Source organism: Gossypium arboreum, chromosome 12 (genome assembly GCF_025698485.1).
Source record: "Gossypium arboreum isolate Shixiya-1 chromosome 12, ASM2569848v2, whole genome shotgun sequence".
Taxonomy (NCBI): Eukaryota; Viridiplantae; Streptophyta; class Magnoliopsida; order Malvales; family Malvaceae; genus Gossypium; species Gossypium arboreum.
Genome location: NC_069081.1, coordinates 164,644 through 186,425, shown reverse-complemented (window position 1 = coordinate 186,425; position 21,782 = coordinate 164,644). Strand labels below are relative to the sequence as shown.

General features: G+C 37.9%; 2 protein-coding genes across 4 annotated transcripts; both read left to right on the top strand.

Annotated features, from left to right (window-relative positions):
• The first annotated feature begins 1,754 nt into the window (after positions 1 to 1,754).
• Positions 1,755 to 7,032, top strand: LOC108476493 (autophagy-related protein 13b-like). Its single transcript, XM_053023124.1, has 5 exons — positions 1,755 to 2,179; positions 2,622 to 4,095; positions 4,182 to 4,363; positions 6,171 to 6,577; positions 6,953 to 7,032. Exons 2-5 carry the CDS (start codon positions 2,710 to 2,712, stop codon positions 6,982 to 6,984), a joined length of 2,007 nt encoding a protein of 668 aa, XP_052879084.1. The 5' UTR covers positions 1,755 to 2,179; positions 2,622 to 2,709; the 3' UTR covers positions 6,985 to 7,032.
• A 1,436-nt stretch (positions 7,033 to 8,468) lies between these two features.
• LOC108477061 (ATP synthase subunit epsilon, mitochondrial) lies at positions 8,469 to 19,451 on the top strand. Of its 3 annotated transcripts, XM_053023123.1 has the most exons (4): positions 8,636 to 8,773; positions 12,796 to 13,241; positions 13,371 to 14,073; positions 14,340 to 19,451. In XM_053023123.1, the coding sequence occupies exon 4, from the start codon at positions 16,814 to 16,816 to the stop codon at positions 18,479 to 18,481; it is 1,668 nt and encodes a 555-aa protein (XP_052879083.1). In that variant the 5' UTR covers positions 8,636 to 8,773; positions 12,796 to 13,241; positions 13,371 to 14,073; positions 14,340 to 16,813; the 3' UTR covers positions 18,482 to 19,451. The 3 variants fall into 3 exon arrangements, with proteins under 3 accessions (XP_017634980.1, XP_052879083.1, XP_052879082.1); XM_053023122.1 differs by having other exon boundaries at positions 13,371 to 19,451; XM_017779491.2 differs by lacking the exons at positions 12,796 to 13,241; positions 13,371 to 14,073; positions 14,340 to 19,451 and adding an exon at positions 10,193 to 10,446 and having other exon boundaries at positions 8,469 to 8,773.
• Positions 19,452 to 21,782: the final 2,331 nt, after the last annotated feature.

The window sequence follows — 21,782 nt, the reverse complement described above, 5'->3', positions numbered from 1 at the left end:
TGATTAAGAATATATGTACGTGAAGCATTTTAAGGAGTGTAAACTTCAAAATTTCCATGGGGAACATACCTTCTTGTCTGCTCACCCTAAGGCCTCCGGAATGCCCTTGGGGTCTCATTTTTGAAATAACTCATTTTTTTGCCACACCTTGGACTAGCAGGTTCTGAGAAGAAGGACCTTGTTGGCCATGCACACTTTGACAACTTCTAAACTGCCTATCATCCTTTTGAAAGGTACCCCGAGCTACTCTCTTAATTTTTTCAACTTCAGCAAACTTATGAGCCCTCTCATATAAGTCAGCCAAACTCTATGGTCTATTATCAGTAAACGGGCACTAAACATGCTCATTTTGAACTTCCATAATGAAGGCATCAATATCCCATTGATCCTTCAAGTTCTTCATGTTCAACGTGGCTGCGTGAAACCGTTTCACATAATATTGTAAAGATTATCTATCCTTCTAATTTACTAACATTAAACCTATTAGGGGTGCTCATTATTGTTCCATGAGCACAAAACCTACCCAAAAACATTTGACCCAACTGTGATAAACTTCGAATGGAACCTTGTGGCAAAGATAAGTAATAATCTTTCGCGCTTCCCTTGAGAGTTGTCGAGAAAGCCTTACACTTTGCTGTGTCAAAAGCCCTTAACACATTTATTTAGTTATTATATTGCATGAGATGTGCTATTAGGTCTCTTCTACCTTCAAACATCTCTTTTGGTACTTTTAACTCTAATGGCAGGTCCATAACTGTAACTTCTGGAGACAAAGGGTTGTTAGAACAAAACAACCAATCCATATCCTGTACGCCAGGGTGTAATGCCTGAACATCCCTACTCAAAGCATCCATCTCATTCTACCACGACTTTGCATATGCTCCAACAACTTCCTCTTAAAGAGGCGCAACATTTTCCTAGGGATCAGAATAATCAAATTGCATATTTCTCTTCAATTACTCATTCTATCTTAGTAGCTTTTGGTGAAACAATTATTGCTGCTCGAACATAGTACGCTAAATCATCTGTTCTTTCATTAACCTTAGTTGTTCATGTAAACCAAACAATTGTTGTAGTGATCTCCCAAATCAGAGGGAAAAGATGGCCCCTGACCAGAAGGAACATTGAGATCAAAAAAATTGGAGGCACCTCCTTGGCCTGAGTTACCCAAGTTTTTTGGTCAATCAACGACCCATCCAGCGAAAAGATCCATCTCTTGAGGTTGATTTTCAGTGTTAGAACCTCCAACTTAATCTGATGGGAAATTGCTAGGGAAGTTCTCATTAAGGTGAGTCATCTTTGCTTTTTGATTTTTTTATGGTCAAAAGTCTGTCCACGCTCATCGCACCAAATTGTTGAGTGTTTTTGTGAGTCTGTCCCTTACTGAGGCTAATTTCCCTGATTATATGATAAAGGTTCTTAGATGCGACGTCCTAGGTAGGCCCCCATGCATGCCAATACATACCTTATTTTAAGATTAACACATGTTCCTTAAGTGTGGGGTAGTTTACATGATGATACGAACTCATGTAAGCAAACTATGCAAGCTATCACTACTGGATTGATCGAACTTAGTCGGATAACTGGGTAACGAGTCGATAATGACGAATACCATAACAATATAATATTTTATAAACTATCATTACTTTAAATATATAACAGTATATCAATAATTAGATACCGTCTATTTGATTTACGAGTAATAAAGTGATTATATAGTTATTTTTTTATATATTGCTCAATATCATTCTGGTTAACCAAACAAGTAATACTATTATTCATACTTATTATTTATATATTCCATTTCTATAAAAGAAATTTTCATTATTAATTAATTAATTATTTCTTTTTATTCTGTTCAAACATATTTCATGAGTCACGATATGGTAAGATGAAGCTGGGGTCTTAGCTCCCATAGGCCCTCTAGAGTGATGACGTGGCAAGATCAAGCTGGGATGTTAGCTCTCATGGGCCCTGTTCCTCTCCCATTCTTCCTTCTAATTTCTAATTTCACAATGAGTTGTTTTTCTTCTTTCCTTTCCCTAAATAAATAAATAAAAACAAATTTAAAGAAGTTTCTTTTCTCTTTTCTTTTTACTAAACAAGGAGATAAGCCTGTTAAAGAGAGAAAAAGATAGAGGAAAATATGGTTCAATAAACTCAGTACATTAACAAACAGGTGAGTTGGCTTCTGTCTTAGCTTTCTTTGCGCTATTATTATTTTAAAACATTTTAAATTTAGCTTGATTTTTACTTTTTGCGAAATTTTGCGAAATAAATTTCTGTGGAAACTGAGATGGATGAAAATGGGAAAAACCCAAAACACAAAAAAAAAAAAAAAGTGTTCAAACGTGTTCCTTACACAACACGCGTTTTTAATTATATAAAGAACATAAGAAATCTAATTTCTAAGTGGTTTGTTTGTTTTTAAATTGGATTTTCCTAATAATTTTGATAGTTTTATTTGATATAATATATGGCTGCTGCTTGTACTGTTTTCTGTTAGCAACTTAATTTTGCTATTTTCACTGGTTAATTTAGTCCCTTTTTTGACTTATTTCTTACTGGGGTTTTGTCGATGGATGAGCCTTTGATTGTTCCTTATGGTTTCTTATTTGCAGTGAGATTCTCTTCAGAGGTGTTTCAAGTTTATAAGCGCAATTCTCTTAAAAGTATTTGATTGTTCCTATTTTAGCAAATTTAAAAATTATGACATCAACTCACACAAATTCTCACACTGAAGCTGCCAAAATGGAACAAGTTATCACTGAATTCTTTTATAAGAGTCTTCTAATAATACTTGAATCGAGGTCTTCTTATGTATCATCACGTAATTATAGTGGCGAACAAATTGTGTCATCTCCATCGTCATCCTCTTCATCTTCATCTAGTGTGAGACCAAGAGATAAATGGTTCAATTTAGCTCTTAGGGAGTGCCCTTCAGCGCTAGAAAATCTTGACCTTTGTCGACAGAGTAATTTTGAGCCGGTTGTTGTCGATGTTATATTGGAGCAGAAACCACTTGATTGGGGACCTGCAAGCTTTTCCCCCACAAGTGATATTGTTAGGAATTTGTCATCTAAAAATAAGAATTCATATTTCTGGAATTCTGATCAAGATGAATCAGGCAGTGAGATGAAATGTGAAAAAATCATAGAAAGATGGTTCGTGCACCATGAAAGTAGAAAGGGTAGGGATTGTAATTCAGGGAATAGAAGATCAAGTTGTAATAACTTGAGTGCATTATATAAGAAATTGATATTGATGTTGAGGTCCTTATACGTGACTGTCAGGCTTTTACCTGCATACAACATTTTTCGTGATCTGAATTCATCTGGTCTAATTCGTTCCTTTAAGCTTGTTCCTAGGGTATCTTCTTTTGTTGAACCCTTGACTCGTAAAGAAGAGGTAGATATGCAGAGATTTTGGTTTACCCCTGTGGACACTTCTTGTGGAAGGCTTTGCCTTTCAGTTTTGTACTATTCATCAATCTCAGATATGAGCTCCGAATCATCAACCCCTATGTCCCCTCAATTTATACCAGATTATGTTGGAAGCCCATTGGCAGACCCCCTGAGGAGATTTCCTTCTCTTCCTGTATCACATGGCTCTCCATCATCTTTACCATTCTCAAGAAGACATAGTTGGAGTTATGACCATTACAAGGCCTCACCACCTCTGGTTTCTTTCTCACCATCACCAACGCATTCAGAATCAAATGCTTTGGTTTCTAACCCAAGCTCTCGTGGTTTGCCACCCATGAGCTTACCTCCTCATCCTCCTGAAGCACCACTAGCTCATAAGAGAGATACAAACTTTGATGAGTATTGTCCTTCCCCCAGTTTCTCTGCTTCCCCTTCCCCCTCTCCCTCGCCATCAGTCCCCATCTACATTCCTAGGACTCATTTGTCAAAAGCTCTTTTACGCTCTGAAAGTGCTCCTGTTAACATAGCAGCTCCCAAGCTTGCTAATTCCCCTGCATTGTCTGGCAGGCAGAATTTGCCACCTTCACCTCCCCTTAAAATTACAAGAGCTGGTACTTCTAGGACTGATAATATTAGGGTTCCTGCTGAAACTGATGCTACTATTGAGAAGGTATTCAGATACACGTCATTTGTATGTTGTGAGTTCTAGTATCTTGTCTTGCAACTTGGAATTTATTCATCTTCTGTCTCTTGTAGATATTTTCTTTTGGGAAAGAAGACTGTTGGAAATACTCTGGAGTGAAAGCTTTTTCCAACAGCTCACCACGAATTTCATGTTCTAGAAGTTCCAGTAGGTCTTTACAAGATGATTTTGACTACTCTGAGTTTCCTTGTCCATTTGATGTGGAGGATGGTGAAATGATGGACCCTGGTAGCAGGTAATCTGCAGAATTCATCATGTAAATTTTTTTTTTTTCTTTCTAAATTAATCCTTTTGCATCATTGTGGATTATTCCAGTGCATACAATTAATTTACTATATCTACTTATAACTACCTGATGTTATTTTTATCCTGATTTCTTGAGGATTTTACATCTTATTAATTATTGTTAACATGAATTGAGACTGTGGCATCAATTTTCTGTGTCATTGGTTTGGGACTTGATTTGGCTGTTTTAACCGGCCTTGGGGTAATTTTTCTGAGTTGGTGTGTCCTACTGCTCAAAATGGTATAAACTTACCAAAAGCCATCATTTGTATGCTAAGAGTAGTAAATCTCCCTTTTGTGTGTGTGAACGAGTTTTGATCTCTGAAGATGTAAAGTTAGCATCACAATTGATGAACCTTCTAGGAAACTGCATAATCGTTCTTCAGCAAAGAGATTTTGCATTATAAATTCCAATATTGTGTTGATAGGAACCCAAGTATTGGAGTATCTGGTTTAGGAATTCTGATATATTATCTATGGAGAGTTACCAACTAACTTTGCTTTCTAGTTTTGAGAGAGACAGCCTAGCTTGCAATATAAATTTCTATATCTAGTTCAAGTAGTAGTTCTAGAGGATTATCTGTTTCAGGAATTGGGATAAGTATCTGTCTTTCGTCTACAGATAGATACCATGTAAAATTTTCTTTCTTTTGAGAAGGAAAATGAGGTTGTTATTGTAAATTTCAATCTGTAGTTCAGGTAGTAGCCATAGTGGAATATCTGGTTCAGGAATCGGTATAGGTATCTGTTTATCATCTATGGGGAGTTACCATATAATTCTTTCTAGTTTTTAAAAAGACAGCCTGACTTGTTAACTTTAAGAAGTTTGTTTTGGCCAAACAATTAATAGAATGAAGAAGTTCAATCGAATAGATATGCTGAAGTTTCTAGTGTTAGTTATGTTTAGCCGAAAGCTGTGCAAATGTAATGTGCAACCAGCATTGGTTTATAACTCGTTAAATTTAACCATATATATATATATATATATGTCTAGGAAAGTGGGAGTGCGTCTTTAGGTCACAAGGTTGGATTGGAGGCGAATTTCTGTATGGCTCAGCCTTTCTGTTGAGGAAACCCCTAACAATAGCTGCCTTATTCTCATTGTCAGTTGGTGAATACATTAAATTAATTTAAATATAGATGATTAATTGGAGGTCCCCCAAAAAATGATCTGTGATTAAGAATGACATGTTATATTGACTGGAGGATATGAAGGCTAGTTTGTCATCGTTAAAAGACAGGAATCATTTAGGTTAACCTTTTTAGGGTATCAAAATTGGGCTAGTTTATGTTGTGGTCAAATGTGGGGACTATAATGTCTTGGTTTGGTACCCAGCAATTTAAAATCAGTTTTGGTTCATTAATATGGTCTTCTATCAGGGACACTAGTGAATTAGATGTCTGTTACCATGAGTGGACCAGTTGACAAGTTCAAAAGTTTTAGAGCTAGCTAGATTGGGACATTTTCTTTTCTACAACTGGTAGTTCCCTCAAGAAAATCATTTAACTGAAGTTAGTCCTTAATCGAAAAGAGTTAATGTTCATCTCTGAAGCTACAATCAGTCAATTTTAAGATTTCCCAAATTGGAGAAAACAGCATATATCCTTTATCATGGTCATCTATGAATACTTTATCTTAATTGGCCTATATGGATTTTAACTGAAACTGGCTAGATCTTCCCGTTTTACCTCTGCTACTGTTTAATATTTTTTGAATTATTGGGTAAACTGAATTGGCCTTTTGGCATGTTATGTAGACCTGAGTCTTACGTTAGAAGAGGAAATCCATCTGATCCAAATGAAGCAGAGTTGTTTATGAATAGAAAATCCCCGGATGCTGCGGTTGGTGCTCTTGTCCGAATGCTGGAAAAGGCCCCTCCTCTTCGCCAAAACGTCTCCCTTAATTTTTCAGAAGCCTCAAGGCCGGAAATCTTGAGCAACAGCATCCCAAAGCAAAGTCAGATCTCGGAAGCTGTGACTGTTGAACATGCTGCTGCTCCGATTATAGCATCTTTTAGGCTTGTTTCATCAAAGACAACCACCGATGCATTAGAGGAACTTCGGGGTTACAAAGTGATGAAAAACTTGTTACTTAGTGAAGGGGGTAAGGCTTACACATCTTCTAATGTTGCCTCTGCAGCTGAACATTCCAGTACCAGCCAAGGTACATGAGAACTATCGATTCTGAACTACTATATTGGTATATATTGCTCAAATGTACAGCTTTAGGTTTCAGAGATTACTACATGTTATACAGCTGAAGCCATTATCCCCTTTTCTGTAGATAGAAGTATACTATAAGTTTTTGGATAAGAATCATGCTGCAATAGAAGGGTTATAAGAATCATGCTGCAATAGAAGTGTTTTCTGTTGGCCTGGAAAACTTTGTAAAAAGCACCTTTTTCTCTATTCTACACAAGTGTATATAACTTATTGCTTTATGGGGAACGCATACAACCCCCCTCTCTCTATATATCTATATATTTATGTACACTATTGTACAACATATGTCTCTATTCTTAGCTTATTTGAATTCCAGGTCCAATGTGTCTACTCACTGCTCTGCTCTAAGATTGGAAGTACAATCAGAATTTTAATAGAAATTATGCGATTAAGAAATCTTTGTCTGAAGTTTTATTTCTTGTAGTTATTTATTTGAGTAGACTATAGAATATTTATGTCTTCTTTTTTTTAATTCAATTACATTAACTGTGTGATAGAAAGATGGCATGACAATTTTAAATTAACATAATAATAAATTTAATTCCTAACATTTACAGATTGTGTTAATTTAGTCATGATTTTAGAAAAATAACTTTCAGCTTTTATATGTATGTATTTTAATTTGATTTTGATTCTAAAAATTATAAGAATATTTATTTATCTTCTTCATTTCCCTCTTTTATTCTCCTTTCTTCTTACTTATCTAAACCTAACTAGAAGTGAATCTATTAGCTCAAGAATTTACCATTGAACAAGACCATGATATTCAAGAATAAGTTTCATTTGAGAATTTTTTTTTCTTAATTGAAAAAAGAACATAGGAGAGAAATTCAACTAATTTGGGAAGGAAACTTGTGAACTGAAATTTTTTTTTTCCTAATTTATTTCAGAAAAAAAATTCAAAAAAAGTCGAGAAGTTTGTAAGATTTTATAAAAAAAAGTTTAATCTTATCCATGTTTGAATTCTTTTTCTATTGATGCATGTAATATTCAATTGGTTGAAGAAGAGAAGACAACAACCGAATCTTTATAAAAACCTAAATTTGTACCAGAAATACTTGTTACTTAGAAGCAAAAGAAAATACGTTATTTATCTAACAATCAAGTATCTAATTATAGTCTACTAAGACACCAACTCATCTAAACCAAAATCCCATTTCACATACTTCGTTGGCTCATTTATTTTTCTTTTTACTTTTTATTTTACAATTAACAATAAAAGGAAGGAAAAAGAAAAACGAATGCAATGAAGGCCAACAAATGGACGCCTTTGCCCTACCTGCAACTATTGCCCATTCCTATGCCCCTTTTGACTATGTTTGAATCCCTCTGCCTTGAGCTTGTTAACTTAACTGTATGGAGAAGACTTTTAACGTCATTCATCGCCGGCTGTAGCTTCCGCTGGAGAATGTTTATCCATTTCCTATCCCCATTAATAACTTGGCCTTGTTCCAATCCTTTCTGATTCATCAATACAAGCATCAATTGAATTGACATCAGCCTTGCTTACAGTCTAGATTCAGTCTCCATCCTTTTACAAATTAAGGTAGAACATCCCATGTCATCTCTTGCAATTACTGCACCACCAAGGCCATTATTCCTTCCTCCTTTGACTATCGCAAATGCAACTCTCCATCTCATCCTGCTGCCAACTTTATTTTTAAATAATAAAAGTATAAATATTTAATATCTCAGAATTAAAATTTATATTTCAAAACAGTACATAGATATTGGGATATCTAAACCAAAATGAAAATAAAGATAACTGTTGGGATAAAACGGTAAACGCAAAATATACTGAAGCTCAGGCTAAGAGGCCCAAAACCAAGTCACAAAATAAATAAAGTCCCCCATTGGGGGGTATCGGTTACTGAAAAGTGAAGAACGAAAATCTCTCCCCCATTTTCCACAGTTTAGTTTTTGCAGCCACAACACAGCCAAAGAAAGAAGAAAATGGCGTCGAACGCGGCGGTTCCATTCTGGCGTGCAGCCGGCATGACTTATATAACCTACTCGAACATATGCGCCAACCTCGTTAGGAACTGCTTAAAGGAACCTTACAAGACTGATGCCCTTAGTCGTGAGAAAGTTCATTTCTCCATCTCCAAGTGGACGGATGGAAAGCCTGAAAAGCCTAGTATGTTTCTCTTTTCCTTCTTCTTTATATGTTAGATCTGGGGTTTCTTCGCTGTCATTTCTGATTCATTTTATGTAATTTCGTTGCTGTTTTAACTTATTATATATTTTTGAAATCTTTTTTATCTTGCTCGTCTGATTACTAATTCTTTTAGCTAAAACAGCACAAAATTGGAATTAAATTGAAATCCTAAATATTTTAAATTTGGATCTGTTTGGTTGATACTGTCTCTGTTTTCTTCTTCAAATCGTGCCCTTTTGAACCAATGCAATGAAGGACTGTGTTTGCTATGTTTTGTTTGGTTAGGTTTTTGCAGCGTATTCATTCGTTCTTTGCATTTGCCAGATATGGTCGCTAATCTTTAGCCGCTCAGCTAGTATGTTGAAGACGTTCTGCCTTCCTAATTCTTTGTTTTCTGGAGTGCTTTCCCTGATTGAAATTAACTCTTTTGTTGACTTCGGCTTAAAATTCTTTAGGATAATGCTTGATGACTGAAAGATCGTATCCAGCTGGTTTACATGACATAGCTAGCTGAAGCATGTTGGTCAGACCTAATTACATCAACTATGTTTTGCTTGCATGAATCCTTATGGAGTTTGATCAATCACTTGTGCCATTCGCTTCTAGTTTGATGCATTGGCCTACAGTTTTAAGTCTATAATGAGCAAGCCTACTTAGTATCCTTTACGTTATCTATTGGGATTAAATGGAGGGTATTATTTATTGATTTTTTTTTTGTTGGTGAGAAAGAAAACCTCAGCAAATTATGCTTGATAGAAATGGTGAGATATTGAACTAGCTAGCTTCTATTGCTTAATATTAGATAAATAAAATAACTGGTAAAGTGACCTAGAAGCTTAAATCTTTTGTGGATGCTTATTGGTTTGGAATTCCCTTTAGTATAGGATGTTTAAAGTTAAGAACTTTATGTTGGTTTGAATCCTGCATCATTTGCGTAATTCCTGCAAACTAAAACACACTTTCACGCTATTTGCTGTATGAGGTTGCATGATTTGCTCGGTTTCTGTATACTAACGTTTGCCCGTTGTGTTACTTTTCTTTGATAGACATTATTTTTATCAGTGTAATTGCAAAAATGTGAAGAAAAAAGTTCTGGTTTGATCAAACGACTTCTTTCTCGTAGTATTTAACTACACCTTCACTTGTCTTGAATTATGACATATGTGAAATATGTGATTATATGCTGACATATGATCGAAAAGATGTGTAGAATACTTCCGTTATCAGGTGAAATTTGTCTGCGACATACAGGGATACAAGTCTCATTTATTGACTTCACACTCTTTGTCATTCCTTCTATATTTTTCTTTTATCCATTTCCAGAATAACGTTTCGTTGATATCATTATTTTCCATTAATGAAATGTATTCTGATGACATCTTGTTGGTTTAATACCAGCTCTCCGCACAGACTCACCTGAAGAATGAGATGCAAGTTTGGTCATGGAAGTTTCGAACTGGAAGGATTTTAATTTTTTTTTAGTAATTTCTGTTATGTCTGAAACGTAAGAACAGATTTCAGGCTGAGATGATGTTGCACATCCTAATAATAATGTACTTTGTGACTTGACTGACGTTGACCCCTTCACCGGATGTTCATGGGTTATCAAGTATTGTTGTCCAAGTATTTTAAGCTGCACCTTTCAAACAAAACATAGGCTCCTTTTAGTGGTTTGATTGTTCGTATGATTTCCTTGAATTTTGGTGGAAATGCATGCCCAAGTTGCTGTGTCTGATTAACAATTTGAGCCATCTAATAGGGGTCCCGTTAAACTTGCTGATTGATATGAACAAAAGGCTGAAATTAGCATGTTATCTATACCTGTAGTTTACAAGATTCCAAACGTCGTTTTATTTTCCTGACATTTGGGTTTTGCAATCTAAAAAAAAGTCGTGGCAAGCTATCGTTGAAGCTACCTCCACCCATGTCTAATCACTAATGGCATCTGTTGAAAATGGCACTTATACTATGTAGGATACAATTTCTTTGTTCTTTTTTTGATTCCTGTCTCGTTTATTTTCCTGCTCTTCTTTAACTAGCTCGGTGGGTTTCCTTTTCTCATTTCAGTAAACTCTTTTCTTTTCTTTTTTGGATTTTCATTCTTGATTTTTTGGATTGTCCCACGGTGTAACCTTATTGTGGTAGTGGTATGTTTCTGTTTTCTATGGTTTATTGTATCATGTGGGTGTCGTATTGGTGACAAATCCAATTGCATAGTTATAAAAAGTTGTTTTTGGTGTTCGGAGAATTTGCTCTATTCTATGATAAAAGTCACTCATCTTGGATGTAGCTGAAAAATAGTCATTTTGATCTCAATTCAGTTACTCAACTTTCAAAAAATAACAAATCAGCCTTTTTAATCTTTTTTCGTTACGTTTGTAATGGAAAAGTGACATGACACCCTACTATGTAAACGGTTCCAATTTAAGTCTTCGCTGGGTGGAAAAGTGACATGACACCCTACTATGTAAACGGTTCCAATTTAAGTCCTTCGCTGGGCTGGACAGTAAAAAAAAAAGAAGCAAAGAAGAAGAAGAAGAAAAAGAAGAGAAAACTTCTAGAGTGGTTTAGTAGCAACATGAGGTTGTGGATCGTGGCGACGGCGGTGAGGCAAGTTTCACAAAGAACAGTTTAGGTGACGAGAATGGTTCAGAGCTTTTTTTCATCGTATCCGGCCAAATGCACCATCTCATCTTAGGTCATCTCCGTTTCTTCTTCTTCTTTTACTTGTTAACTAGCCACGTTGATAGCTTGGATCAAAGAGTATTCGTACAAGATGCTTTGGATGTAGAATCTGTCATGGTTTAGGGATAAAATGGTGCGGTTGTTGCTATCGCAGTCGAGTTCAAACCAATGGCACCGCAGTTGAGAGGTTGGGTTGGTATTTGAAAAGGGTAGCTCATTGTGACATTTTCACAAGCAGTTAGGTTGCAATATGTGTTTCTAGTTTTGGCGACATAAGATTGAAAGTTGTGATTTGGCGACACAACAATAGTAGACACGAGGGCATAGATTGGAAGTTGTGGTTTTGAATTTTGGCATGACAGAATCTGGATGGGGAGAGATTGGAAGATAGAGGAGACAAAAGAGATTGATTAGGTTGCAATATGTGTTTTTAGTTTTGGCGACATAAGATTGAAATTTGGCGACACAACAATGGCAGACACGAGGGCATAGATTGGAAGTTGTGGTTTTGAATTTTGGCATGACAGAATCTGGATGGGAAGAGATTAGAAGATAGAGGAGACAAAAGAGATTGATGGTAGAGTAAAGCATATCACCATATTTGAAAACAAATATTGTTGGATGGAAAAAAAGAAGAATAAACATATTGGGTCATTTACCTAAAAAGTAAAAATATCGTGTCATTTATTTAAAAAATGAAAAAGGAATGACGAAAAAAAATGCCACTCAACTTTACCTCATCTAATGTGGCAACTTAACTATTCACATCAGCTAATTAACTGCCCACGTCAGCAGTCTTATTAAGCTTGTGACGGAAAATATTAATGAGTGGTTGATTTGCCACTTTTCAATAACGTTATTGGCTGATTTGTTATTTTTTTTAAAGTTGAATGATTGAATTGAAATCAAAGTGATTGTTTTGTTAACTGTATTAAAGTTGAGTGACTGTTGGTGTAATTTATCTTAATTAATATTTTATGTTATTGTTGAATTTATTTTATGTGAATTCTTTTATATAATTTACTTTTTTTTTGAATATTTTATATAATTTACTTATGTATATGAGATTAGGATTATTTTACTTTGAAATATTTTAGATTTCAATTTAATATATTAAAAAATGGTTTTGGCTTACACTCACGATTTCTCATTTGGAAATTAAGCAAAAGCTAAACCCAGTATCTATACTACTATATATAAAAATACTACTATTATATAAAAGGAAGGCCTAAGGCCCTTCCTTCTTTGACAGTTGTTCAAGACTTTTTCTTTTCTTTTCTTTTTTGAAAGTAAACTGACTGATATTATTAGTGCAGGGCTCAAAACACCAAACGTCTGAAAAGCTACAAAAAGACACATGAAAAGACACCTAAAGGAAAACATCTAGCAAGCAGAAAATTAAATGAACTCCTAGAAACTACCGAACAAAAGAAAGTAGAAAAGCAAACGTATTGAACCATGCCTCTTTTGGAAAAAAATATCAGCCAAACCTCTCTCCAAGAGACTGAAAGAAATCGGAACCAAAGAAGGAGAGAGCAAATGCTTTGACACCAGCTTTGGAGATTAAATGAACCTTCTCCAAAAATCAAAGCAAAAAAGGGGGAAGATCTTAGAGACGCTGGAACCAGGCCAACCTATCTGCCATCACTATCTTCTTTACCGATGTAGGCACACCAGTTCCCCACCTTCCGCAAAATTGCTGTCTCCGACCTTCCAGCGCGAGAGTATGAGCCGTTCCGTTCATCGATCTGGGCACAAAAAGGTAAGTTACCTCATCAAAACTCAACCCCATTTTACAAATATGTTGAGTAATCGGCCTAATGATCGATTTGTCTTCCCCTTCCATCTTAATACTCTTGATAACTGACAATGAGTCACCTTCCACCTGTAGCCTCTGAAAGCCCCTCTCAGCCGCATAAATAAGTGCTCTTTCACAAGCCCATGCCTCAGCTACAAACGCATCAGCAACATCCTCGACCAGATAAGTTTCTGCCCCTACGATATCTCCTGTAGAATCTCTGGCTATAACTGCAGTTATAGCGATTTTGACATCTTTTTGGAATGATGCATCAAAGTTTTAACTTGATAACACCATCATCTGGGGGTCTTCACAGATCCTTCTGTTATGGAATGGTTTTATGAATTTCATATTTTTGTTATTTCTGTTTACTTCTGTTCTGTCTGTTACTTCTGTTCTGTTTTCATTTTAGTTATACGGTGCGTTTTACGTATTAGTGAAACGATGTGTTTAGTCTATTGTATCTGTTACTTGTTTTCCTTTTATACTGGTAGTGGAAAGCCAAAAACGGTTATGATTTTTTGGGGAATCAGAATTATCCAGATATTCTACTTCTTTTCTTTCTCGACTTTTTTTCCTCTCTTCTCTGTTATTTCTTCATTTTAGATTCGTTCCGTGACAAAGGTATCAGAGCTCGTTTTCGATTCGCATGGCTGTGGAAGGAGTGACTACAAGGATGCAGAAGGAACTTGGAATAATGCAGGGTGAACTTACTCAGCTGCAGGTTGAGTTTTCTCAGTTAGATGCACGAATCGACGCGCGTTTGAAGGATTTTCAAGAGGGAATTAAATCTGAGGTACGTTCTGAACTTCGGTCTGAACTCCATTCGTTATTTGAACAGTATTTTGGACAAGGTCAGCCTGCTACGGTTACCAATGTTACGACTGGAAAAGGGAAGGGTATTTTGGGTTCGCCCCCTGGCTTTCCCGCAAAGGAGCATCTCGTGGTGTCACCTATACCAGATCTAGAGCGTTCGAGTATGTCCTCTCGATGGGGCACTCTAGAACTCGGACATAATTCTTTTCGAATAGATTGTCCCCATTTTGATGGTGATAATTTTAGAGGTTGGTGGTCAAAGTTGGAACAATACTTTGAAGCAGAAGGAATAGGAGAACAAGCTAAAGTTCGAGTGGTTATGTTGCATCTGGAGGGGAAGGCGTTGGACTGGCATCATTTTTTTGTACATAGACACGGGGGACTGCATCAGTTAACTTGGGAGATGTATGCTAGGGGTCTTAGAGAGCGTTTTGGAGCTGAATCCTTCCTTGATCCCATGACAGAGATGGTAACGCTTAAGCAACATGGATCTGTTGACCAGTTCCATGATGGATTCCTTAGTTTGCTGAATCAATTGAGCCTACCTGAACCGTATGCTTTAAGCATATTCATCAGCAATTTGAAACCTGAAATAGGACAATATCTTAGATTGTTTAAGCCTCAAACACTGACAGAGGGTTATAACTTGGCTCGATAAGTGGAAAGTATTGTGTTAGGAACGGTTAAAAGAGGATTCATAGCTAGTAGTGGGGGTAATTCATCGAAGCCTTTATTCCCTATTTCAAGGGTGCAACAGGGATTGGGAACTTCAAGTTTAGTAGGGGGGTCAGGAAACAGTAACTTAGGACCACGAATTCCATCTAAATCTTTGTCTCAAGCTGAAATGGAGGATAGGAGGAAGAAGGGTCTTTGTTTTTGGTGTGGTTTGAAGTACTCACCTGGTCACAAATGCTCTAAATCTCAACTGTACCAACTTGTGATTGAGCCGATATGGGAACATGGCTCTGATATGAAGAGTTCTACCTTTGAAGAATTTCCAGATTATTCTGAGCAGTTGGAAATAGCGGATTAAGTTCCGGGTAGTCCGGTGTTGTCATTACATGCTCTTCAAGGGTTGCAGGGCCCTAACACGATGCGATTTACAGCTGTTGTTGGTAATACAGAAGTGATTATTTTAGTGGACTCGGGTAGCACACACAATTTCATCTATCTCAGAATGGCTAAAAGGTTGAACTTGGTAGTTGAAGCCGGAAGTGCTTTGAGGGTGATGGTAGCTAACGGGGTTCGATTGTCAACTTAGGGATTGTGCAGGGCAGTCTCTTGGGAAGCACAATGGTACAAATTCAGCGCTGATTTTTTGATTCTAGCAGTGAAGGGATTCGACTTGGTGCTTGGAATTCATTGGTTATTATCCCTTGGTCCGATCATATGGAATTTTTCCAATTTGACCATGCAGTTCACTCATATGGAGCAGACTTGTACGCTACAGGGAATCGTACCAGGTTCATTACAAATTGTTTCTAGTAATCAAATTTCCAAATGTTTTGAGTTTAGTAGATACTGGACCATGTCCTATGCTTTTGGCTCCTTGTGATCAGACCACTCTTACTATGCGACCAACTCAAGTGCCAACTGATTTGCAAGGTCTCCTTGATGAATTTGCGGATATTTTTCAAACTCCTACGAGTCTACCGCCTCCGAGGCTCCACGACCACCGGATTCCTTTGGTGGATGAGTCTAAAATAGTTAAGGTGCGACCTTATTGATATCCGGCAGTCCAGAAAACTGAAATAGAGAAGTTGATCCAAGAAATGTTGCATGCTGGAATCATTCGAGACAGCAACAGTCCGTTTGCATCTCCTGTAGTGATGGTCAAGAAAAAATATAGCAGTTGGCGGTTGTGTATCGATTATAGGCAACTTAATCAACTGACTATCAAAGATCGATTCCCAATTCCGATTATTGAAGAGCTTTTGGATGAGTTGGGACAAGCAAATTTCTTTTCCAAATTGGATTTGCGTTCGGGCTACCATCAGATTCGAATGTGGGAACCGGATGTGTATAAAACAGCTTTCAAAACACATGCTGGTCATTATAAATTCTTGGTCATGCCATTCGGCCTGACCAATGCTCCTTCCAGCTTTCAATCTTTAATGAATTTCGTGTTTCGAACTTTCTTGCGACGGTCGGTACTTGTCTTCTTTGACGATATTCTTGTGTATTCACAAGAGTGGGCTGATCATTTGATTCATTTACATGAAGTACTTCAAGTATTGCGTTCTCATCAACTTTATGCCAAGAAATCCAAATGCATTTTTGGAGCTATTCAAGTGGAATACCTTGGCCATATTATATCGCAAGGGGTTGTTAGTATGGACCGCACCAAGGTGGCTGGTGTTTTGGATTGGCCTTCTCCAAAGTCTGTCAAGGAGTTGCGTGGTTTTCTTGGCCTGTCCGGGTATTACAGGCGTTTTATTAAAGGATATGGCTTATTAGCCAAGCCTCTTACTGCTTTATTAAAGAAAGACGTTTCTTGGCAGTGGACCAACTTCGAGTAGACAGCTTTTGACCAACTCAAAGTCGCTGTTTGTCAAGCACCAGTTCTTGCTTTACCAAACTTCCAGGAGCCTTTTTGTGTTGAGACGGATGCTAGTGGCCACGGGGTGGGGGCGGTTTTACAACAACATGGCAGACCAGTGGCTTATTTTAGCAAGGCTTTGGGAGTCAAATATCAGGCCTTATCTATCTATGATAAGGAGATGCTTGCTGTGTTGTTAGCAGTTAAGAAATGGCATCCTTACTTGATTGGTAGGCATTTCTTCATAAGGACCGACCATCAAAGTCTGAAGTTCCTCTCTGAACAGCAAGCGATCACACCATATCAGCAAAAATGGGTTGCGAAGATGCTCGGGTACGATTATTCTATCTCTTATCGCAAAGGCGCTCAGAATACAGTAGCTGACGCTTTGTCTAGACAACCTCATGATCTTACTCATCAACTGTTCCAATGTGAAGGTCGTATGGACTCGTATTGGTCTGAGCTATGGACCCGTATTGCTGCTTCTTATGCACTGGACCAGAAACTTTTTCAGTTATGTCAAAATGTTCGAACACACCCTCAGTTGCATCCTAAATATTCTTGGGACGGCACTTTCCTTCGCAGAATGGGCAAGGTTGTAGTCGGTAATGATTTCCAGCTTCGTAAAGACATCTTTGGTCTTTTTCATGATAGTGCTTTGGGTGGTCATTCGGGCATTCATGCGACTCGTCATCGAATTTCAGCGTTGCTTTATTGGAAGGGACTTTCCAAAGATGTTAAACATTGGGTTCGCGAGTGTGTTGTTTGCCAGCATTGCAAAGCTGATAACTCCGCTTCCCCTGGCCTTTTGCAACCTTTACCAATTCTTGATCGTGCTTGGTCGGTCAGTAGTCTCGATTTCATTGAGGGGCTGCCTTTGTCCCAGGGTAAGTCTGCCATCTTGGTAGTGGTTGACCGTTTAACCAAATATGGTCACTTTGTTGCTCTAGCCCATCCCTTTACTGCTCTTACGGTGGCTCATGAGTATCTTCAACACATCTACAAGTTGCATGGCGTCCCTGAATCGATCGTGTCTGATAGAGATCGTATCTTTTTGAGCAACTTCTGGCAGGAACTGTTTCGCCATTTAGGTGCCAAACTCAAGTTGTTCACTGCCTACCATCCTCAAACTGATGGCCAGACAGAAATCCTCAACAAATGTTTAGAGAGTTATTTGCGGTGTATGACGGGTGAAAAACCTACGGCGTGGGCGTCTTGGCTCTCCTTGGCTGAATGGTGGTATAATACTACCTACCATTCCGCTATTCAGACCACTCCCTATGAAGCTCTTTATGGACAAGATCCCCCTCTTCATTTACCGTACTTGGCAGGTGCTTCCCCTGTTGCTTCTGTCGATCGAACCTTGCAGCATAGGGAAGTTCTTCGTCAGGTTTTGAAGTTTCATCTTACTCGAGCTCAAGACCGCATGAAACAAATGGCCGACAAACATCGTTCAGAGCGCGAGTTTCAGGTGGGTGATTTGGTGTATTTGAAGTTGCAACCTTACCGCCAACATTCTCTTCGCAAGTTCAAAAACCAGAAGTTGTCTCCTCGATATTTTGGCCCTTTCCCTGTGGAAGCTCGTGTTGGTCCAGTTGCCTACAAACTCTCGTTACCACCTACTGCTCGTATACATTCCACTTTTCATGTTTCTCAATTGAAGAAACCTGTAGGGTCTGATGGAGCTCTTCTTAAGACACCAATTCGCATTCTGGATCGTCGCATGGTTAAACAGGGTAACCATGCTGCTGTGGAAGTTCTTGTTGAATGGGGGGACACTTTTCTCGAGGATGCTACTTGGGAGAATTTGCACGATCTTCAACAACGTTTTCCAGCATTTGATCCTTGAGGACAAGGATCTTCTTTCAGGGGCGGGGTAGTTGTTATGGAATGGTTTTATGAATTTCATATTTTTGTTATTTCTGTTTACTTCTGTTCTGTTTTCATTTTAGTTATACGGTGCGTTTTACGTATTAGTGAAACGATGTGTTTAGTCTATTGTATCTGTTACTTGTTTTCCTTTTATACTGGTAGTGGAAAGCCAAAAACGGTGATGATTTTTTGGGGAATCAGAATTATCCAGATATTTTACTTCTTTTCTTTCTCGACTTCTTTTCCTCTCTTCTCTGTTATTTCTTCATTTTAGATTCGTTCCGTGACACCTTCACCATAATTTTAATGGGAGGACGGAGATTCTCTTGGTTTAGGCAGATCTCTAGTTCATACCCTCGAATAAACCCTAAAAATTCTTGCATAAAAAATTTGACCCCTTTGTGGATTAGCTTATTTTTGCGATGCCAAAGTCCCCAAACTGACAAAGTAATGATTCATCTCTGTTTGCTCATCTGTTGCAGAAAACATTCTAACAAAACGCCTCTTACAGCACAACGAAGCTTCTAGTGGAGGAACCTTTACTTGTAATGAAGCCCAAACACGCTATTGAGTATCACAAGACCATACCAAATGAGCTGTATCCTCCAGATCTGTCTTACACAGAGGGCAAGCAACATCCACACTCAACTTCCGTCGTGCCAGATTACCAAAATGGGGCAGCAGATCGTTAATCAGTCTCCAGCAATGGATTTTTATTTTTTTTTGGAATGTTTAGTGCCCATAAGGCTTTATAGAAATCTTTGTAATCATTATTCATAGAGGAAATATATGTATGGTCTTGTAAATGAGCTGTAGATAGGATTCTGTACCCACTCTTAACTGTATACTCCCCTGATCTTTCGTATTTTCAAACCATCATATCCTCCGAGCAACTCTCAGAAATCAAAATAGAGAAGATTCTATATGCTGTTTCATAATTAACTAAAGTTTGCACCATCTCCCTATTCCAAGTGTTAGATTCAGCGTCAATAAGCTGGTTAATATTCGTCCCATTAGGCCTTATTTGCTGGACTGTAACTCTGTTATTCTCTCTTCCAGGCAACCAAGAATCGTTCCAAATATTGATGCGATCACCAGTGTCAACCCGCCACAAAATCCCTTCCGCAATCAACCCCGGGCGCTGCAAATACTCCTCCAGGTAAAAGAAGGGTAAGAACCAATTTTTCGCAGATAGAATATCCGAAAACGAGAAATAACGGGCTTTTAGAACTCTGGCTAATAGACAACGGGGCTGAGATAAAACACACCAAACCTGTTTTGCCAATAAGGCCTTATTAAACAAAAACAAGTTTTTAAAACCTAACCCACCAGCGCATTTCGGATTACATAATTTATCCCAACTGCTCCAATCTATTCATAATGCCTTCTAAGGTACGGCATAACGTTTTCGGAAAAAAATATTGCATAGCATAAAGCGGAGTTGCCTGCAAAACAGATTTAATGAAAACCTCTTTACCCCCCATTGATAGATATCTCAGACTCCACCTTTCAACTCTTTACCTGAACCTATCAGCAAAATTAGCAAAAGCCCATATTTTTCTTCTACCCACCATCATAGGCAGTCCAAGGTACTTCTCAAGATTGGTAGCCATTCGAACTCCTAACAAATTGATAATCTCTGCGTTCACATTTGAATTTACATTAGCCCCGAAATAGATAAGGGACTTGTCAAAATTCACTCGTTGTCCCGAGACCATCTCATATTCCCGAATGATATCTTGGACCACTCTAGCCCGCTCACAAGAAGCATTGCCGAAAAGGATATAATCATCTGCAAAAAATAGATGATTAATGGCAAATCTCTCCCTGCCAATAGTTGCTCTCGTCATCCAACCTCTCTTTTTGGCATCCTGAATCAGAATAGAGAAACCTTTAGCGCAGATCAGAAATAGATAGGGGCTAAGAGGATCTCCTTGCTTTAAGCCTCTTGAGGGGCAAAACCATTCACCATTGACTCTATTAAGAGTAACCGAGTAGGAAACATAACATACACACCTCATGATGAGTACAATCCAGTCTTCATGGAAACCCAAGTGCTTCATCATACCTGCTAGAAAATCCCATTCAATCCGATCATACGCTTTACTCATATCAAGTTTAAGGGCAAAATTTCCTTTCTTACCACTCTTTTTCATTTTGAGAGAGTGAAAGACTTCATAAGCAATCAACACATTATTCGATATTAGTCTTCCTGGAATAAAAGCCCCCTGAGCTTCATTAATGCAGCAACTTAAAATAGAGCTCATACGAATTACCAAGACTTTAGCGATAATTTTGTAAACAACGTTACAAAAGCTTATGGGTCTGAATTGTGACATGTTTTTTGGTTTATCAACCTTGGGAATCAAAATTATGCGCGTTTTATTTCTCCTCTACTTCAGCTTGACCATTGAGAATAGATAAGCAATAACGAGCAATCTCCGATCCAACAATATACCAGTACCTTTGGAAGAAAATAGCGGGGAAACCATTAACTCCGGGTGCTTTCAAAGGTGCCATCATCTTAACCGCATACGCAACATCCTCTTCCGTAAACTGTCTAAGCAACATATCATTCATGCTATCAGTACCTTTTTTTTCCACAAGACTAAATAAACGCTCATCCAGTCCCACATTAGAAGCTGAAAATAGTTTTTTAAAATATTCCGAAGCAACATTTATGATCTCCTCTGACGATGTAACTTGTCCCCCATTCTCATCTTCTAACTCAGAAATTCGCCTACGAGACTTCTATTGAACAACAATATTATGGAAGTAACTTGTATTATGATCACCATTCTTAAGCCAGTTAACTCGGGCACGTTGCTCCCAAAATAACTCTTCCTTATCAGCCTCCAAATTAAGTTCTACCTGAACTTCCGTGATTTTAGTTAACATCTCATCCGCAGGATCCTGGTTATAGAGGTGAATGAGTCTGTCCTCTAGTTCGACCCTATTTCTCTTCAACTCCTTACTACGTCCTTTACTCCAATTTTGCATTTGACGACCCATGCTCTCTAATCTATTAGGTATGCTCCCAGTAGCGTTTTCTCACCAAGTTTTAACCATCTCCTCAAATGAATTTTCAAGGTACCATTTAGCCTCAAATCGAAACATCATGGAATTATAATGTCGATCATTCCTACTCACTCTCATGGTGTCAAGTAGAATGGGGCAATGATCCGAAAATGAATGACTCAGATGTTGAACTTGGTAACCCGGGAATAGATCCACCCAATCCAACGTAGCCACACCATGATTCAGACGTTCTCTAATAT